The following is a 19,720-nucleotide window of genomic DNA, read 5'->3' as shown; positions in this document are numbered from 1 at the left end:
GCCATTGACATTACTACATATTGTAGAATATGAATAATAGCAGAAAATTATGGTAAAGCCTTAAGATACTAATATGTAGATCTTAATTCGTGATTCCCTTTATGAAAAACTGTTTGAACCATGGTAAGAAATACACCTTTTAAGTTTGTGTTCAGCTTCATAAGATAGGGACTCACAAAACGCTGCTAACATCGATATCATGCTATAGTATAGTGTTATGTAATGTAGGACATACAACTATGGAAATAGATATATTTGCCCAACGTTTGTTGAACGTCACCCAACCGGTCAGTATGTTTTATTACTAAAAGCAGCTCTTAGATTGTACAGAGTCAGTGTAAAGTAGTTTTCCGTGACAATTTTCCATTCAAAATTCTCCTCTCGTGCAGCATACTAATGACGGACATAACATACTGAGACGATACAGAATTGAACAAAATTTTCTTTTTGTTCTGATACTACACTTTCAAGGCGTTATGTCTAAGTTCGACGATACCATCTGCCCGTTTTCAAATTTGACATTCAGCCCCAAATAACAAGGGTAAAAAAGCTTCTACCCCGTGATACATTTTCTCGCTGCTGAGTCCAATCCCCAATCTCTACTCACACTACAGGCCATTCTGGGGCCTCAGATGAGCGGAATCCGGTTTAATTTCTAACCAAACCTCGTCACAGCACTGATCGCCAGGATATTGTCGTGACACTTAGAGCACGATGCGGTTTAATGAGGTGGTTCAACAAGGCAAGACTATATTGTAAAACCCGGCTACTGTTTGGTGGTCTACATTGTGTTTGCTGCTATCAGCCATCTAAGGGTATCCGGGACCTAGGAATACAATTTGCAGCAGGGTTACACTTGTAGCACTGTGTAGAACTGTAGGATGAGACCTGGAGGGGTCCCGGATGTAGGATAACCCATAGAGTCGAGATGTAGCTAGGTGCACGTTGAGCCCTAACTTTGTGTGGCACCGTTCCGTCACTCACATCAAAATCTTTTTGATCATCACGTACCCCGGCCCGTTGTTCGCCCCGTCCTGGCCGCTGGGATCGCGGCCTGAGTTAAAGGAGCCTCCCCCACCCCCACACGTGTCTCCTTCATTAAGCCCCATGGCCCCTCCCGAATACCCACCACCTCCACCCCCTCCGTAATAGCCCACCCCTCCCCCTCCGAACCCGCCAACTAAACCGGCATGGGGACCTCTCTGTCTCCCACCCTGGCCGCCATTGACAAATGCATATCCGCCAAAACTACGACCACCGTTAGCCCAGGCTCGCGTTCTACTACGCATACGGTGCCGGTGTGTCATTTTGATTCCATCCCAGCCACAAGTTTCCACCATACTCCCACCATCTGACCAGAGCCCTCCTCCGCCTCCCCCTCCTCCGACCTCATGGTGGCAATCTTTGCCCCCTGTTGCCCCGCGCCCATTCCTGTCACCTGGGTAACCTTTGCCCCATGTTGCCCCGCGCCCATCCCTGTCACCTGGGTAACCTTTGTCCCCTGTTGCCCCGCGCCCATCCCTGCCACCTGCGTGAGTCAGACTCGTAGGATGACCGAAGCCGGCCTGACCGGAGGAACCGGTAGTACCATCGCACTCCGCATGGTGTGACTTCAACCCCCGACCCCCACCTCCGCCGCCAGCTATGATCATCGGCGAGTCATCAGCCTCGGTGACGAAGGTGCCGCCGCCCCCTCCCGCAGACCCGTAACGCTTGAACCCCACTCCCTCCTGGCCGACCAGGATCTTCAGAACTTCCTCTAGAAGAGAGGGGAAACGACAGCTGTTAGCAGCGACAGCGCATGCAGTTGTGAGGGAATAAGCCCAATCGTAGATTCGAGTACGCATGCGCAGTGCCATAGGTGAAGGCCCCTGAAACGTGAACAACACCCGTCGGAGCGTTGTTATGCAAATCGAGACAATGACAATGACAATGAACTTTATTGCATATTCATGCCCAACATGGGCTAAATGCATTAGGTAACATGAAGTAAAAGAAAAGGAGCATTGTGCTATATTCCATCTAAATCTACAGAGTCTCTTCTCTCTTATTGAAACATCTGTATGACAATGTGGAGATGAGAAGTGTTCACAAGCCAGTTGCACCTTTAACACTGCACATGCGTACTCAAATCTACGAATGGGTTTATAACCCTAAATGACTTGGAGGGGGTTCATGTAGCCATATCAGCTATGAGATAAGGTAATGAACAAGCACATAATATTAGAATGTTGGTACTGCTAGATGTATTCAGTCACCTCTCCACTACGTACCCAGCGTTGGGTTCACCAAATGTAGGCATTACCAATCGCAGTATTGGAAACGAGATTATATTAAACGATTAGCGTTACGCGCACATTACACAATTTAAGAAACAATAGTATAGTAGAGACGTTCCTACCTTTCTGCAGCTCAAACGTCCCCGCGACCAGAGCGCCCCTGCTCCGGTCAGACATGTCGGTACCTTCCCCCCACCCGGCAGCCGCTCCTGAAGGCAAAGGGCAGGTAAAGGTGATAAAGGCAGTCCTATAGCCTTTTTGAGGCCAAAGGAAAAGTGGGTTGTTATCCACTGTGTCTTCCACTGTTAGATTGTACTTCTCCCAAAGAAGCCAGGCACCCATTTTTACACCTGGGTGGACTGAGGAAACTCGTTTTAAGTGACTTTTCCTGGGGGACAACATTGGTGGCATGTCAGGGGTTTCGAACCCAGGATTTCTGGGGTCTGGGCCAAACACCCTAATAAAGTTCCCCTCTCACTGGACCCGCGGCACGCTGGCGGCGTCGCTGCGTCCTAAACTGGATTTGTGTTGCTCTTGACTTTATGAAATTCGTTGAGTGCTTTGTCAATTCGATCGCCCGCAACGACGCCGCCAGCGTGCCGCGGGTCCAGTGAGAGGGAGGCTTGGATTGGTAAGACCTAGTGAACCAACGTATAAGAAACTACCACGAAACTAAATGAAGACCCAAACATGAAATGGAATATTGACAAATATTTTAATTTGCCATTTCTGATGTGATGGACAGCCACTCTTCAAGCTAGAAATAGACCCCTTTCCAAATACCGCGGCCATTTTGAATCTAGCGCGAGAGCGCGTGGTTCGAGCGCGGGAAAGCGCGGGAAAAGTACACACCCGGTAAGTCCGAGCCAGCGGTAATGGCGTCCTCAATAGAAAGCAGCGTTGAGTCATCTTCGGCGGCGAGATGTTCTCCTCCTCGGTGAAATCCATTGATATATTTGCATGGCACAAGTAGATGATATTGTTGTGGACACTTGGACTCGATATCGGCTAGTAAAATTGTGAATTTCTGCTACTTTTCCACAGTTCCTACCGGGATGTTGAGCGCGCGCTACAGTTATAGAATGCTAATATGTTTACACCGCGTGCTTGTAGTTTCCCTAGTAATGTTAGCTTAAGTCGAGAAAAATCCCACAAAACATACACTTTTCGGGCTGGGATCCTTATAGCTACGTTTAGGTATGAATATAACTCTTGAGCCTTTTGGCTGTCGTGACAATGCCAACATCATCTTGAAATTACGTTCAAGTTTGAAGGAGAGGCGTGTTTTCTGTGCAGCGTTACATCAACTTCGCTCAGCAATATCTTATATTCCCGCCAAATGAAATCCTGCAAATCGTTAAAATATAGGCTTGAGTTCAATGTCCTTTTGGGTACAAATTTGGCAGTATTCCGGCGGCTTTTTGACGATCTTTTAGGATGCCAAGAATTTAGTCTTGAGGTCTTTAGACTTGAGTACGTGAGTGAAGGTGTGTTTTCCACTGTATCTGACGTTTCTTGAAATCATTTTGCGCGGCAATATTTCAGATATCTGTTGCCCGGATGGAACCCGAAAAACGTTAAATAGTATTGACTTGAGGACTGAAGGACCTCATGCCGATATTTTTCCTTTTTTTGTGGAGTTTCATCCCGTGGAAATCTAAAATATTTCCGCGAAAAGTGATGTAATGAAACACGCCCACTGCTTTCACTCACGAACTTCATCAAGCTGATCTTGGCACTAAAATATTGTCAAAGTCAAAGGAGCCACCGAAGTTCCGTCAAATTTCTATACTCGCAAAGCCCTCAAGCCCATATTTTCACGTTTCTGTAATATCATCCGACGGAAATTAAGATATTACGGCGCAAAGTGAACACACTCCATCTTCACTCACGTACTTTAGGTTTTGATATTTCAGAAAACTCGTCAAAAGAAGCCGCCGAAATTCTGCTAAATTCCTAACCAAACTGACCTTAAGCTCAAGCCTACATTTTCACGTCTTTTTTTGTTGGATTGCATTCAGCGGAAATGTCAAATATCGCCATGCGGAGAGATGTAACAAGAAAGAAAGGAAAAGCTAGACAGAAAAGAAAGAAAGGCTAGACAGAACACACGACCCCCTCTCAACGCGTTTTCCCAGGCGAAGTTGGCATCGGTAAAATTCTGTATATTTCTATCTAAGTAGCTATAAGGATCCCAGCCCGAAAAGTGTATGTTTTGTGGGATTTTTCTCGACTTAAGCTAACATTACTAGGGAAACTACAAGCACGTGGTGTAAACATATAAGCATTCTATCACTGTAGCGCGCGCTCAACATCCCGGCAGGAACTGTGGAAAAGTAGCAGAAATTCACAATTTTACTGGCCGATATCGAGTCCAAGTGTCCACAACAATATCATCTACTTGTGCCATGCAAATATATCGATGGATTTCACCGAGGAGGAGAACATCTCGCCGCCGAAGATGACTCAACGCTGCTTTCTATTGAGGACGCCATTACCGCTGGCTCGGACTTACCGGGTGTGTACTTTTCCCGCGCTTTCCCGCGCTCGAACCACGCGCGCTCGCGCTAGATTCAAAATGGCCGCGGTATTTGGAAAGGGGTCTATTAGGGAAAAAATGTTAGGAGTCAAAGAGTGTGAGGAACCGTTCTTGATACTGCTTATATCATATAAAGGAAGGAAACACACCTGCAACTTCAATCCTGTAGTTCCCAGTCTTAGGGACGGTGAAGAGCTGGATCCCGTCCTGTAAGGTCACCAGCTTCTCGTGGTCCTGTCCGCGGTAGTGGTCACCCAGGCTGGTCGGGCCTGCATGACCGGTGGCACCGAGGGTGGTGAATTTGGCGGATGGAAATTCCAAATCTTTCAAAATAGAACAAGAAAGGCAATAAAACGTATTGCCATGGCGACGCTTGAGTGGCTATATGTAATTGGTGATTAACATTTTAAGCTATGTTTTCACACGTTGCAACTAAGGTGCCAGGCCGTGTGGCTAAAGGTTAAATGTATCTACTTATTGTTGGACATCCAACAGACATTTGACTTTTCCACTAAGTCATTGATGAATTAGAATCCTTGATTCAAACAATCATCCAGACAGGCTAATTGTCCGGAGCTCCATTCCGAGAAATGCTCGAGTTCTAGCAGAGAGACAGTATTAGTGGTTGGTCCCGAGTAGTAACACATCGGTGACAGTACTTTCTAAACAGGTATATTAGGAATACAAATCCATATACTTTCCCCACAGTGCAATAGGCATGACTTTCCCTCAATCCCGAAAAAGAAAAGGCTTATTTTCTTGTTCCAAAGAGGACTTTTGGAATTTCTCTTCACGGCGCAGCCGGAGTCAATTTTCCAAACCCTGCGGGAGTCCCAATCACAGCGGAGGGGAGGGCGGGAGGGTGATCCTCCAGGGAGATCTTATCTGACCTCCCATGGAATCTCAGGCTGGTCACTACTGCGCGTGCGAGTAACAATCGAAATATTCCACAAATAGCAACCTGCATAGCTGGGATGTACGGAATTCCCGGCAACTAAATACATAATATAACTGTTTGGAGCGCTTCCTGAAAGCGTCGCCAAAATCCCGAGCCTGTCAAGAAGGAAAGGTAACAGAGACAGGAGACAAATCATTGGATATGGCTGAGCATTGGATCCTCTAGCAGTCCTGTCTTTTCAACAATTTTTTTTTGGATAATACGGAACGTTCAGGGTTTTTGTTTCTTCAAATTTCAATGAGACATCAACATAAACACCAGGGACAATATGATTCTTTCAAGTTGTAGGAGCTTACACTAGCAGCACCGCAACGATAAAGAGTATCAGTAGAGAATCGCAGGTATCGTTGAGAAAATAACAGTCAGGTGACAAATATTCAAAATTCAATGGACAGTATCAGGTCAGTCCAGACCCTCAAATTTTGAAAGCAGAAATAGAATACTAACTGAAATGAATCCGAACTTCAACACTTTATAAATGTTGTTTATGGAACTCAAGTCCAGCGGAAACAAACGTGGACACACACCAAGACACACGAACAAACAGACCGAAAACATCTCTTTTTTTTATGAATCAAGAGGTAAAAAGATCAACATACCCTTTTCACAGATAACGCTGTAATACTTGCTACAGGGCTGATCTGTCCAAGTGCTTCCCTTGGTGGCCCCTATCATTCGGACACAGTCCGATCCTCCACCCCTGTTGTTTGGTTCGTCACCTTTCCAGTCGCTGAAGCTTCCCAGTTCTTCCCCATCCTCCCACACGAATGTTCCCTCTTCTTCCACGTCCGTAAGGCCGATCCACACGTCTGGCCTGCCGACATAACGCAGCATCTGTATCATCAACCGGTTGGCCTCGCGGTCTTTCGGGAGGGCTAAATGTGCGCCGTGGCTGGCACAAAGAGCCTTCGCGTCTCGGTATGATAGTTTGTTCTCGAAAAATCGAAAGCATCTGGATCCGTGTTTGTACCAGCCTTGACCGCAGGTAACTTCAGTCCCTGCGGGAAACAATGGAGTTGTTTTTTTTTTGCATATTTATTTGTCACTGATCAGTCACTATTGGTTCTTTCTGTTATTTATGTTCTGATAGTTTTGTTAATATGGACTCTTCATATTCATTTGGCAACATAAGTTCTGTTTGATTTCAATGTTCTGTGATATCTGGTTGATATTGATTGTGTTATATTTATTTGCCAATGATACTGTTATCATTACTTTTATTGATATTCTTATATCTACACATTAGTTCATCTCTGTTTCCACCTTTAATTATTGTTTTAGATCCGTGGATTATGGTTTATTTTCCTGTACCTTTTTTTCTATTGTGTGCATTATGTGTTGTTCTTTGTGTGAAATGCAATAAAAAAAAACTTAAAAAAAAAACTTTAAAAAACTTTAAAAAAACAATGGAGTAGCCTGAGTGTTGCGAGGCTTCCATGCTCGCTGCTGGTTAGGGGAGAAGGATGGGAGCCCGGAACGTAATAGGATGGCACTTAGGCTAACAATCAAGATGTTATTATTCAATTTTCTATGATATAAATACTTCATGTTTACTAAAAAAAAAGAGCGATTAAGTTCTTTCCTATACTTTCAAATGCCAGATCCCTACCAGCAAATCCATTCTTGTGGTTTGCATTTTTTGGTACGATAGGCTGTTTGGCGTCGTTCTGCATCTGACGGGTTGATAGCTGGAGCTTCTCCTGGTCCTGTCCTGAGCGGTCGCCCGGAATGGTGGCACCCATGGGCGTGGTGGTTCCGGCACGTGAGGCGAGGCCTGGTAGAAAAATAAAATAAAACATGAAAAAAAACTGTCTAGCTAAGCAGCTTTACTTTTTCTACGATACACGATGCCCGGTAAAACAGAAATAAGTTAAAAGTTAATACAAAATCCGTCCCGCACCAGACGGTGCATAGCCCATCGCCGTATCCATAGCCCGTGGGCCACACAAAAATTGCGCAATCACTACATCTTTCAAGATACATTGATGTGTGTTATACTACTGTACTTATTCCCAAATGAGCTTGCAGAGTTTAAGCAGAGAAAGTAGTGTATACTATTAAATTGTTACCGTTGACATCGGGGCGATCGGTTACGGTGGTCGGCCCATGGCTGCTGGTGGCGCCGAAAGGTGCGAGGGTAGCAGATCGGGGGCCGGGCCCTATCAGAATCACAATATTATAAGGGCCATCTTTATCCGAATATCTCTCATGACTGGAGATATTTTCACTGCACTAAATGGCCTCGGATCCTGACGTATCCGGACAGGAGAACTCGGAGATGCGGAACCTCAGATCCGTAAGAATCCAGACGGTTACGGGGGCCGTATTGTACTAAAACAACTCAAATTTACCTACATTAAACTACATATGCAAGTGGTACACTAATGTGGTATACCACTTAATTGCACATGCAAGTTAATTCAGGTAAATTTGAGTTGTTTTAGTACAATACGGTCCTTTAGCCGTCTGGATTCTTACGGATCTGAGGTTCCGGATCTCCGAGTTCTCCTGTCCGGATACGTCAGGATCCGATGCCATTTCGTGCAGTATAAGGAACACGTTTTGTTTACCATTGGTGCAGATAAAGAGAGCTGTTATTCAAAATTATGTTAGCCACACAGGACTACATCACAGCAACAAAACGTTTTCATTTATTATTTGTGTCCTTTTTGCTTTCTTTTACGATAGGGGGGGGGGGGGTCATTCACATGTTTTAGAATGCTGTCAAATATCTTATTTTCCAACTTGAGTAGGCCGCCACTTCGTCCATTCTTTTGTATCATTTGATTCTTCTTTGAATAAAAAAAATCATAGGCCATAAATACTTCAATTCAGATGAATTCAGGTAAATGAAAAACTGGAACGAAGTTCTGTAACGTTTTCTCTTTTATTAAGCAACTTTTGAAAATATGCCAGACATCTAAAAATCCATTGAAAGATTATGTATATATATATTTACCTTGAAAATGAGATGAAACAGAGTCAGGTAGTCCATACGGTTGTTTCTCCGGGGGACAGGTCAGAACTCGAGGCGGTCCTGGTGGGCCGGGTCGGCCGGGTGGTCCGGATTGACCAGGTCGGCCGGGCGGTCCGGATTGGCCAGGTAGCCCGGGTATGCCGGGTGGGCCATATGTGCCAGGTAGCCCTGGTGGGCCAGGTGGGCCGTGTCTGCCAGGTGGACCGTGTCTGCCGTGTATTCCAGGTGGTCCAGGTGGGCCGGGTAGCCTGCGTGGTCCAGGTTTACAGGATAGTCCGGGCGGTCCAGGCGGTCCAGGTGTACCAGATAGTCCAGGTGTACCGGAAAGTCCGGGTTGGCCAGGTGGTCCTGGTGGACCAGGTGGCGCAGGTTGTCCTGGTAGTACAGGTGTACCGGGTGGTCCGGGTGGGCCAGTTGGGCCAGGTGGGCCAGGTTGTCCTGGTGATGCAGGTGTACAAGGTGTACCGGGTGGTCCAGGTAGCGGATGTGATCCAATTGGTCCAGGTGTACCAGGTAGCATGGTCGGTCCAGGCGGTCCAGGTAGCATGGGTTGTCCAGGCAGTCCAGGTGTACCAAGTAGCAGATGTGGTCCAGTTGGTCCAGGTAGCATGGTCGGTCCAGGTGTACCAGGTAGCATGGGTGGTCCCATTGGTCCAGGTATACCAGGTAGCATGGGTGGTCCAGTTGGTCCAGGTGTACCAGGTAGGATGGGTGATCCAGTTGGTCCAGGTGTACCAGGTAGCATGGCTGGTCCAGGTGGTCCAGGTAGCATGGATTGTCCAGGCGGTCCAGGTGTACCAAGTAGTCCCGGTGTAACTGGTGGTCCGGGTGGTCTAGGTGGCCCAGGTGTACCAGGCAGCATGGGTGGTCCACGTGGTCCAGGTAGCATGGGTTGTCCAGGCGGTCCAGGTGTACCAGGCAGCCTAGGTGGTCCTGATGTATTGCGTAGTCCGGATGACCAAGGTGTGACAGGTAGCCCGGGTGTAACAGGTGTGGCAGGTAGTCCAGGTGGCCAAGGTGTGACAGGTAGTCCGGGTGGCCAAGGTGTGACAGGTAGTCCGGGTGGCCAAGGTGTGACAGGTAATCCAGGTGAACCGGGTAGTCCTGGGGGTCTAGTTGGACCAGGTGGCCCCATCGGCCCAGTCGTTCCCGGACATCTACCCGTTTCATTCGCTTTCACTTGGCCAGGTGGACCCGGTGGGCCAGGTAACCCAACCTTCCCCGGAGATCCCGGGATCCCTATCTTCCCAGCTGGACCGGTCTTCCCTGGTGTTCCAGTCGGCCCCATCGGTCCCGATGGGCCAGGTTGACCACCCGGGCCTGGTGGACCAGGTGGGCCAGCTGGCCCATTATTCCCCGGGGAGCCTGTTGGCCCGATGTGCCCAGCTGGACCGACCATCCCTGGCGTTCCAGGAAGCCCTGTCGGCCCCATTGGGCCAGGTGGACCTTGTGGGCCAATTGGGCCAGCCTTCCCGGGAGAGCCAGGTGGCCCGTGGAGCCCAACCGGCCCAGCCATACCTGTGGGCCCGGCTGAACCCTTCGGCCCCACCTTACCAGGCAGACCGTCCGGACCTTGTGGACCTTGCGGGCCAGGGTTTCCGGTCGGACCAGGTAAACCAGGTGGGCCAGTCGACCCATTATTCCCAGGAGAGCCTGTTGGCCCGTTGGGCCCAGTTGGGCCAGCCTTTCCGGGTGTTCCAGGAGGCCCCTGTGAGCCAATTGAGCCATTCTTCCCAGTAGAACCAGGCGGCCCCTGAGAACCAGCTGAGCCATTCTTCCCAGGAGAACCAGGCGGCCCCTGTGGGCCAACCGAGCCATTCGTCCCAGGAGAACCAGGCGGCCCCTGAGAACCAACTGGCCCCGTCTTTCCTGTGGATCCAGCCGGACCCTCCGGTCCTACTGGACCAGGCAAACCCTTCGGCCCTTGCGGGCCAGGTATTCCGGGTGGACCTTGTGGCCCTCTCGGTCCCATTGGGCCAGGTGAACCTGGTTGGCCAACCGAGCCATTCTTCCCAGGATAGCCAGGCTGCCCGTGAGGACCAGCCGGCCCAGTCTTCCCAGGGGACCCAACTGGACCATTTGGCCCCACCAGACCAGGTAGACCTTTCACACCTTGCGGGCCAGGCACTCCGGGTGGACCTTGCGGGCCAGGCACTCCGGGTGGACCTTGCGGGCCAAGTGGACCTGTTCGGCCAGCTGACCCATCCTTCCCAGGAGAGCCTGTTGGCCCAATGGGCCCAGTCGACCCGGCCTTCCCTCGTGGGCCAGTTGCCCCTTTCCTCCCGGCCGTACCACGTCGTCCAGCCGACCCTTTCTCCCCTGGAGGGCCCATTGGTCCAACTTGGCCAGGTGGGCCCGGTGGACCTAAGAACACGAATTTGGCACGCGTCAATTCGTCGGCTCCTTTACATTGTTACGAGGAGTAAATATCTAATCGTGGAAAAATTATGTCAGGTTGATATTGAAAAATGACATTCTCTAAAACAGCTTAAAGATGAATAGCATGATATTATCCTAATATGGTTAATAGGATCAAGTAACGAGGTCATGTCCTTTAGGGCCACTGATATTAGTAATCGTTGTTTTAGATTTTAGGTTATTTCCATCTTATTCCAAAAGTGACCTTGCGTTCATACTTTGATAAAAATATTAAAGAATCTGTGGCATATAATAATATGTTGCTTAGAATTTGTGGTGCTTGTAAAAACTATTTCCAAGATGACAGATTTAACAGAAAGAAGTAAAAAGTCCCAACGCCTCAAGAAACATGAGTCCATGGCTGTCCTTCTCTTTTCTTTACAGAAATGAAGGGTCAGTCAAAACAAACTTACCTGACATCTTGCTCACCTCCTTAAGTTGATGTTTCAGCGCAGCCATCTGACTTCTCTCGTTAAAAAGGCCGATTTTTAAGGCATCCACAGCAACGGACAGCTGCGACGTTTCCTAATTGTAATCGTATATGTAATTGTATTACTGATTTTTGATAAATCGGCTTCTCTTGAAAATCATGAATATTTTTAAAATCAATATTGTGTAAATTAGCTGTAATTCAGACTGTTGTCTTGGCTGTCTGCTTAATGCTAAAACGCTTAAAATGCTTAAACACCCAAAAAAAAAAAGAATTCAGGGTTAACATAAGCCTTGGTCTCCCTGGTATCGGGGAAAAGAAACACCGGGAGCCAACAGCTTCGGTTCAACGACTCCAATAAAAGGGACTCTCGATATTAGTAGAGAACGCTGGAAGGACCTTGCCATTGACAAATCCAGAAGGACATTCACACTGTCTACGCAGCTAACATCAGCAGAAGCTAGACTGATGCACAGTGCAGAAGAATAGCGGATCCCAAGAAAGGAACATCGCAACATGTCACAACAATCATAAAAAAAGCAAGCTCGCGCCTTTTCTGGCTTAAAAAGCTAAAACGCTCTGGTGTCTGCACTGAAGATCTTTGCGAAATTTATTTACTATATGCCCGACCAGTCATAGAATATGCAGTCCCAGTATGGCACGCAGGTCTAACCACTCTACAATCTCACCAACTTGAACGCATTCAAAAACGTGCCCTCAGAATCATACTTGGCAATAATTATACTTCCTATGCTGACGCACTTTCAACTTTTAACCTCTGCACTTTAAAAGCAAGAAGGGAATCACTCTGTCTTAAGTTTGCAAAATCTCTGATGAATTCACCAACGTTTCGACCCTGGCTACCCCCCACCCGCAATAAAGTTCACAATATGGACTTAAAAGGGGGTTTCCAGCTTAGCATACCCTTTATAAGATCTGACAGGTACAGGAACAGTGCCATTCCGTACTTGTCAAAACTCCTGAACAGCGTATTGTAACTTATACCTATTGTGTAATCACCCTACTACCGTTTCTACATATCCTTGTTGTTCAGTTTTGGTTAGGTTTGTAAATATTGATGATATTTTGTACAGTTGTGTATTCCCTGAAACTGCGTAATTCAGCCTTTTTACTTTGTATCATTAGGCTGCAATGTTGTTTTAGCTCTGTATGAATTTGCGAATAAAACCATTTATAACAGACCTGGGTCAGCTTACAGATCTTTACGAACTTAAGAGCTGTCGGGGTGAGCCTTGAAGTCCGAGCGGGGCAAGCTTAAGACCAGGGACCCGTATTACGCGCCGACATTACGGCACTTTCATGTTCTGGCGGGGCTCTTATTTTTTAATTACACGGTCTTGCACCCCCAGTTTTGTCTATTGTTGTCTTCTTCACCTGAACCGATCAATTTAGCAGGCGGAAAATTTTGATATGGTGCCCTATGTGACAGAGACTGCCATTCTTGCATAGGACTGTTTAGCCATAGCTAAAGCTGTAGGATGGATGTGAATTTTACCATGGTCAATCTTGACCACAGGAGTCTATATTTATGGTCCTCTTTTGAAAAGCAGGATTTATATCACTATGTAAAATCACTAAGGACTTGCCGAGATGTCGGCCAGGTAGATGTCTCTCAGGGTGTTTCCATGATCTAGCAATCTGGTTAAGCCATTTACGGATATAATTTACCTGTTGATACTTGCTGATTTGCCCATTCATAACCACCATGGTGATTCCCAGTCCGACCAGCGCCGCAACTATGGCAACCGTGGCGCATGCGCAGCGGCGGTGGGTGCGGAGGGTGGCCCAGAATGCACAGCGGCTGCTGGCTTCGGCCGAATACACGCTGTCTGTAGGGTGGGTGCAATGTTACATGTATCAGGTTGGAAAAATGATGAATGGATAGGCTTTCACTTTTTTCAAGCCTTACTTTGATAACCGAGCTCGTTTGAGATTTTATGACAAAAGCATGAACAGCATTAGGTCAAAACTTCAAATCAGGAGAGTTGGCGCTTATTCGACTCATGCCATTGTAATAAGCATTGATTCCTCTAAACCATCGACTGGTTTCTGCATCAGCAGTCGTAGAAACGTTGATTCACGCCATGCTTTAGTCTGTATAACGAAAACCCCAACTGTCCGGGGGTTCCTAACACCACCACCCCCCACCCCCACCACTCCTTAGGCGGATAGCAGTAAAAAGGCGGCTGCCGACTAGAAGGGCGATTACATTCTTCTTCAGTCGTTTAAGGAGAAAGAGTGTTCTTTCCGCCTTCGCTACCATGTTGTTCACCTGTCTGTCCCAGTGCTTCACACCATGCTTCTGCCGGAGTCACATTTCCAAACCGGGGCCAGATCGGATTGTAGATAAAGGTTTATGCCAAGAAATATGCACAAATTATGCTCAGAGGTATTTTGTTACGTTTTGTGTGTGTTTGTATGCATGTTTGTTTGTTTTTGTAAACATACCTGAATTTTTCGTTCCCGCAAATTATCCGACACACTCCCATGCAAAATAGACCCTTCCAAGTTGCCCCTCCCTAATGACTGGTGTAAAAGCTACCCCGCACTATATTGTTGGCCATTTAGCTTCCATACATTGGCACGGGGACCCAAGATATAAATCTTTGGTCTAAAAATAGCAAAAGGAATGTTGACGTATGTTGAAAATGTGAATGAAGTACTGTGGGTATATGCCATACAGCCCCCCCCCCCCTACTAAATTTTAGGTCATTTCGTTTCAATATCAGCGCACAGGAGCAAGTAATTTACATTTTTGAAGAAAAAAATCCAAAATATACATTTTTGGTATGGAAATAGGCACACAAAAAAATCAATAAAATAATTACAAAGGCTAATACAAAAAAATGAGAAAATAACGTCTGGGGGTAATTGCCCATGCCTATGTCAAATTTGTCTTTTGGCAAAAACATAGAAGAAAAGGGTGAATTCATTTGACCAAAGGGAAGGAGTAGAAAAATAGAGAAAAGAAGAGGAAGAAACGATTAAAAAAATATATACATTTCATTCCCATACTGGAACCTTTGGTCCGGGGTGTAATATGATTATACCCCACGATCAAACGATACTCTGATTATATCTACAATGTAAGACTCATAACACACATAAAAGTTGTACCTCTTATATTAAATGAGTAAAACATTTATACTAGAACTGAATATGCAGCTATATAAAGGGTACGTTGCGCGCATTCAGAGGACAATTTGGCGAGTTCTGCAATAATTATGAATAAGGATAAAGATGAAGAGTTGATTTACGTCACCAAAATACAACATGGCGTGAGGCGTATTGTTTTTATGACGAAACATTTGCTTATTTGTTCCTTTGAATGGAATGGGCAACAAAACAAGTGTGGAGCCCCTATGCTAGTCCCCAAACAGCAGTCCACAGAAAAAGATTCCTAATTCAAGACAAGGACTAACCATTCTCCTCCTACTACTACTAAGAGCCTAACGCGCGGTCTATACAGTATACATTGTATATTGTATAGACGGCGCGTGGGCGTGGCCAACCAGCAAACAGAAAATCGCCTTTACCTACGCAAATATTCAGGCGACTCTCTATAATTGTCTGACAGCTGGTTAGAGGCCACGCCCTGAAAAGAGGAAATATCACCCCGGCTAATACTACGGTCACAATTTGAAAAAGGGCCCCACCGAATAGTTGACGAGCCGATTTTTTGTGTGTTTTTATCTTATTTTTTTGCGCTTTCGGCTGCAACCCCTACGTGGTGGCTTGGGACACACTGCGGCTGCCGGGCTATTTTTGGGCCCGAGTCATTTCAACTCGGACTTAAAATCAACGCGGGGCCCGGTAATAAATAGACACCGTGAGCTAATCGTGCGAACACCGGTAGGTACACCACCACCACCAGATCTACTGTGGATCGTAATACATCCTCAATAATCTAGCAACAAAACCGTTTTTAATGTCTATTAGCATAATTCCACCAGGGTATACAATTTCGGCACCCTGAAAAACGCATCCAAACAGATTTCCTACCCAAAGTCTCCCAGTACAAAGCACTCCTTTATATCTAAACTGTGCATACCTGGGGGGGTGCTGCACTAGAGATCCCTCAAACCCACTATTTTATGGGGTGGATTGATGTAACCAGTGGATTTAAGTAACCTGGTGGATTAATGTAACCCGTCGGATTGATGTAAGCCAAGGGATTAATGTACCCGGAGGACTAACGTAAATGGCGGTTACCTGTGGACGTGTCCGTCGTGTACAGCAGGTTAACGTGGCGGATTAACGTTAATGAGGGTTACCTGTGGACGTGTCCGTCGTGTACAGCAGGTTAACGTGGCGGACTAACGTTAATGGCGGTTACCTGTGGACGTGTCCGTCGTGTACAGCAGGTTGACGTGACGCCTTACCTGTGGACGTGTCCGTCGTGTACAGCAGGTTGACGTGACGCCTTACCTGTGGACGTGTCCGTCGTGTACAGCAGGTTGACGTGACGCCTTACCTGTGGACGTGTCCGTCGTGTACAGCAGGTTGACGTGACGCCTTACCTGTGGACGTGTCCGTCGTGTACAGCAGGTTGACGTGACGCCTTACCTGTGGACGTGTCCGTCGTGTACAGCAGGTTGACGTGACGCCTTACCTGTGGACGTGTCCGTCGTGTACAGCAGGTTAACGTGGCGGCTGATCTCCTCCGGGTTTTCCGGACCGCGCGAGACGTGCTTCACTTTCACCGGCTCGGCGTCCTCGTACCCGGGCGTGGACGCTCCTTTCCCTTTCTGCGCCGCTTTCGAACCGGCATTGCCACCGCGGGCGTTCCCGTGTGCACCACCCCGGGGACCGGGAGGAGTTTTGGGCGGCGGCCCGCTGGTTTGGCCGCCGCCGGCTCCCAGGGGAGGGGTGCGGACAGACCGTGCTCCCTCCGACATGTGTGCTACACTGGTGCTCAACTCAGTCTGTCTGAAACGTGTACAAATATCTCGAGAGAAAAAAAGTGATTAGTCTAAAGGAGTCGTGATTCCTTCGCCCTTTCATGGAACTGCGTGTTTCTTATGACGTATGGTGAAAACCATTTAATGTTCTGTTAGTGATAGACTAATCTTAACTTTCCTTTTAAGTGTAGTGGGAGTCAATCATTTTTTGAGAATTGTTTTTGCCGTATTTACTCGCAGGGAAAGAGAGATGGGGCGGAAGAGAAAAAAAGGGGTGGGTTGAGACAGATGGACGGTAAATGTAAACGTAAACGTAAACGTATAGATAGATAGATAGATAGATAGATAGATAGATAGATAGATAGATAGATAGATAGATAGATAGATATGTTACATATGTTAATTTGATAAGTTTCCGAGGTCCGTCCCTCTGGCCCAGAATCACGTGCCTGTTGACACCAGACCTTTCCCAGCTGCCGGCCTTCACACGCCGTGTGTTCCGGACGGTCACACCAAGTCTCCACGTTCCCGGTCAGACCTGCACTCGTCTTACACACTTACAACATGCGGCCGTGTCTTCTGCATCTTGTTGTCCTGTTTTACGTCTTCATGACGTCACGAGCGGGACTGGTGGGTACATGTTTCTTCATCTCATGATTAGAACAGCTAGAAGGCTAATGAAAATTTGCAAAGGAAAATACTAGTGTCCATATGTTGGCAGTTTGTGTTATCTTACGTTCGGAAAAATAGAAAAATAATTGGGAAAATAGAAAATGGGTTTTGTAACATTGCTAAATTGGGCTGCAATTTGTTGTTGCAATTTTTTTAGGCACTGCAAATATATAAATATGTATTACATATATACAGTAAATACATACTTATATATGAATATGCATACGTGCCTTTGATATTACACGCCCACACACACAAACATATATATATATATATATATGTAAAGATATATAGATACAGACAAATACATATTCGTCATATGCATTTACTATTGTCCACCTGTGGCTCTATGTGTGTTCCTAACCTAATCGTACGGCGTGGTGGTTAAAGAGGTTGAAGTCTGCCATCTCTAAATGTCTGCTTATAACCCTCCCCCCCCCCCCCCCCCTGCAGTACACGTCCTGCACAGATGACTCCCAGTGCACCGCTGACGAGTCCTGCTGGTACGGACGGATCTGCTACCCGCTCTTCAAGGTTAGTGTGTGCACATTTCACCTAGCTAGACATACACTAGTCAGCATGGTGACTGCCATTTCAGTTCATTTATTTTATTTTACCAGGGGAAATTGGCCTGTTTTTCAGGTGTCCCGTACATGTGCAACACTCATTAACAAGAAGATACACACATTATGTAATATTATAATGTAAAGCTAAGACATCAATTTTGGTCAATTAAAAATAGAAACATCCAGCTAAAGTCCATTAAGTTGGTTGGTTGGTTGGTTGGTTGGTTGGTTGGTTGGTTGGTCGGTCGGTCGGTCGGTCGGTCGGTCGGTCGGTCGGTCGGTTGGTTGGTTGGCTCCTTGGTCGGTTGGTCGGTTGGCTGGTTGGCTGGTTGGTTGGTTGTTTGGTTGGTTGGTTGGTTGGTTGGTTGGTTGGTTGGTTGGTTGGTTGGTTGGTTGGTTGGTTGGTTGGTTGGCTGGTTGTTAGGATGGCTGGATGGTTGGTTGGTTGGCTGGTTGGTTGGTTGGTTGGTTGCTTGGTTGGTTGGTTGCTTGGTTGGTTGCTTGCTTGTTTGTTTGCTTGGTTGCTTGGTATTTTGTTTATTTATTTGTTGTCCCTAGCGCTGTACCGACCTGGGTAACTACCAGTACGAAAACCACATATTTACTCATTCGTTTTTGCTTGTTTGTTTGCTTGTTTGTTTGTTTGTTTGTTTATTTGTTTTGCTGTTTCCAGCGTTGCACCGACCTGGGTAACTACCAGTACACCTGCGGCTCGCCCGAGGAGATCTGCAAGCCGGCTCTGCGCGTGTGCGAACCGGAAATGCCCTGTGACCTGGACGGGTTCTGCTGGGGCGTGGGCCGCTGCGTCATGTCCGGTGCGCTGGGTTACGGCGTCTGTCACTATGACTACATCGACGGATAAGAACCAGGTTACCATGGCTACGCAGTATCGTCTGTTGCCATGACAACAAAGGCTACTATCAAGTTGTACTAGTTCTTTGTGAAGATCTGAACACGTAAAATTATGGCAGGCGTTACTTGTTGTCTGTGAGCAAAATAAAGGAAAACCATTTGATTCCAGCCATGTCTCCTGCCTTCACAATTGTATAAGATTGCTATCCGTGAATAGTTTCATCAGGTAGGTAATTCACGGAATAACCAAGAGATTTATTCCACCGACGTTTCGGTGACCATCTGTCACCTTCTTCAAGGCAATTCTGACTGGTTCACATAGCAATGCAGCACAGGTGTTGCTGCTTATACATAATGAGATGCATTCCCAAACGCAACATATTTACATATGTACAATCACAGGAGATGACATCACTATGCGGTCCCAAACGTACAGAAGTGTAACACATACACTTCTGTACGTTTGGGAAGTGTAACACTGTCGATCAAAAAACAATGCAACGATTATTATCTATTTCTTAAGGATGCGGTCCCAAACGTGACTGAGTCTATATCCCCCCTCATCACGGTACATGACTGGATTGGATTTCCTGATCCATACAGCCTTCTACCACTATATACAGTCAGTAGACAAGTTCATAAGGTTGGGACTTTTTATTTGAAACAGCAAAATTGCGACTTGTAACTTGTCGGGGTGGTTGACCAAATAGCTTCAGATCATAGAAGCACGTGGATCCAGAGACCTAACTTTAATCGATCTGATTAAAGGGCTGTTTTGCTGCCTTCACCTATTTCTAGTCCCAGTGCGTAATGTTAGTGTGTACCAACACGCCCACCTGTTAACAAAGGTCACCAGGTACAAACTGCAGGGGACCGTTCATTAACATATTGTAAGCAGGTCTGTCTGCGGAGCGGTACACGGTATTGATCGTGATTTATAAGACTCGTCACAATGAAATGCCAGAAACAAGCGGTTGGGTATCATTTTAATGATGTATTTAATAAAGATAAATCCTGTGATCATAGTAACATACGATATATTGGGCCAAAAATCCCAATTATCACACACGCAATACTTGCCATAGCATTACCAGTAGGCTTTAAAGT

The 19,720-nt window shown here is 46.6% G+C and overlaps 2 protein-coding genes across 2 annotated transcripts; one reads left to right on the top strand and one right to left on the bottom strand.

Moving 5' to 3' along the window:
* Nucleotides 1–8,795: 8,795 nt before the first annotated feature.
* On the bottom strand, nucleotides 8,796–16,520 carry LOC136429155 (collagen alpha-1(I) chain-like). The gene is made up of 5 exons (XM_066419033.1): nucleotides 16,235–16,520; nucleotides 13,291–13,451; nucleotides 11,585–11,696; nucleotides 9,075–11,117; nucleotides 8,796–9,001 (listed from the first exon to the last, which is right to left on the bottom strand). Exons 1-5 carry the CDS (start codon nucleotides 16,518–16,520, stop codon nucleotides 8,796–8,798), a joined length of 2,808 nt encoding a protein of 935 aa, XP_066275130.1.
* A 484-nt stretch (nucleotides 16,521–17,004) lies between these two features.
* On the top strand, nucleotides 17,005–18,781 carry LOC136429180 (uncharacterized). The gene is made up of 3 exons (XM_066419055.1): nucleotides 17,005–17,153; nucleotides 17,649–17,729; nucleotides 18,435–18,781. The coding sequence occupies exons 1-3, from the start codon at nucleotides 17,088–17,090 to the stop codon at nucleotides 18,621–18,623; spliced, it is 336 nt and encodes a 111-aa protein (XP_066275152.1). The 5' UTR covers nucleotides 17,005–17,087; the 3' UTR covers nucleotides 18,624–18,781.
* The last annotated feature ends 939 nt before the right edge of the window (nucleotides 18,782–19,720 follow it).

The sequence above is a fragment of the Branchiostoma lanceolatum genome, chromosome 3 (assembly GCF_035083965.1).
Source record: "Branchiostoma lanceolatum isolate klBraLanc5 chromosome 3, klBraLanc5.hap2, whole genome shotgun sequence".
NCBI lineage: Eukaryota > Metazoa > Chordata > Leptocardii > Amphioxiformes > Branchiostomatidae > Branchiostoma > Branchiostoma lanceolatum.
Note: the sequence above shows the minus strand (reverse complement) of the source record. Positions and strands in the feature narration are given on the sequence as shown.

Bases quoted from the DNA above. Each gene is read 5' to 3' on its own strand.
- LOC136429180 (XM_066419055.1), top strand. From the start codon at position 17,088: ATGCGGCCGTGTCTTCTGCATCTTGTTGTCCTGTTTTACGTCTTCATG. The intron at 17,154-17,648 runs GTGGGTACATGT...CCCCCCCTGCAG, and splicing joins TGACGTCACGAGCGGGACTG to TACACGTCCTGCACAGATGA. The intron at 17,730-18,434 runs GTTAGTGTGTGC...TGCTGTTTCCAG, and splicing joins TCTGCTACCCGCTCTTCAAG to CGTTGCACCGACCTGGGTAA.
- LOC136429155 (XM_066419033.1), bottom strand. From the start codon at position 16,520: ATGTCGGAGGGAGCACGGTCTGTCCGCACCCCTCCCCTGGGAGCCGGC. The intron at 11,697-13,290 runs GTAAATTATATC...GATTACAATTAG, and splicing joins AAATCAGCAAGTATCAACAG to GAAACGTCGCAGCTGTCCGT. The intron at 9,002-9,074 runs GTACACCTGGAC...TGGACCACGCAG, and splicing joins TGGCCAACCCGGACTTTCCG to GCTACCCGGCCCACCTGGAC.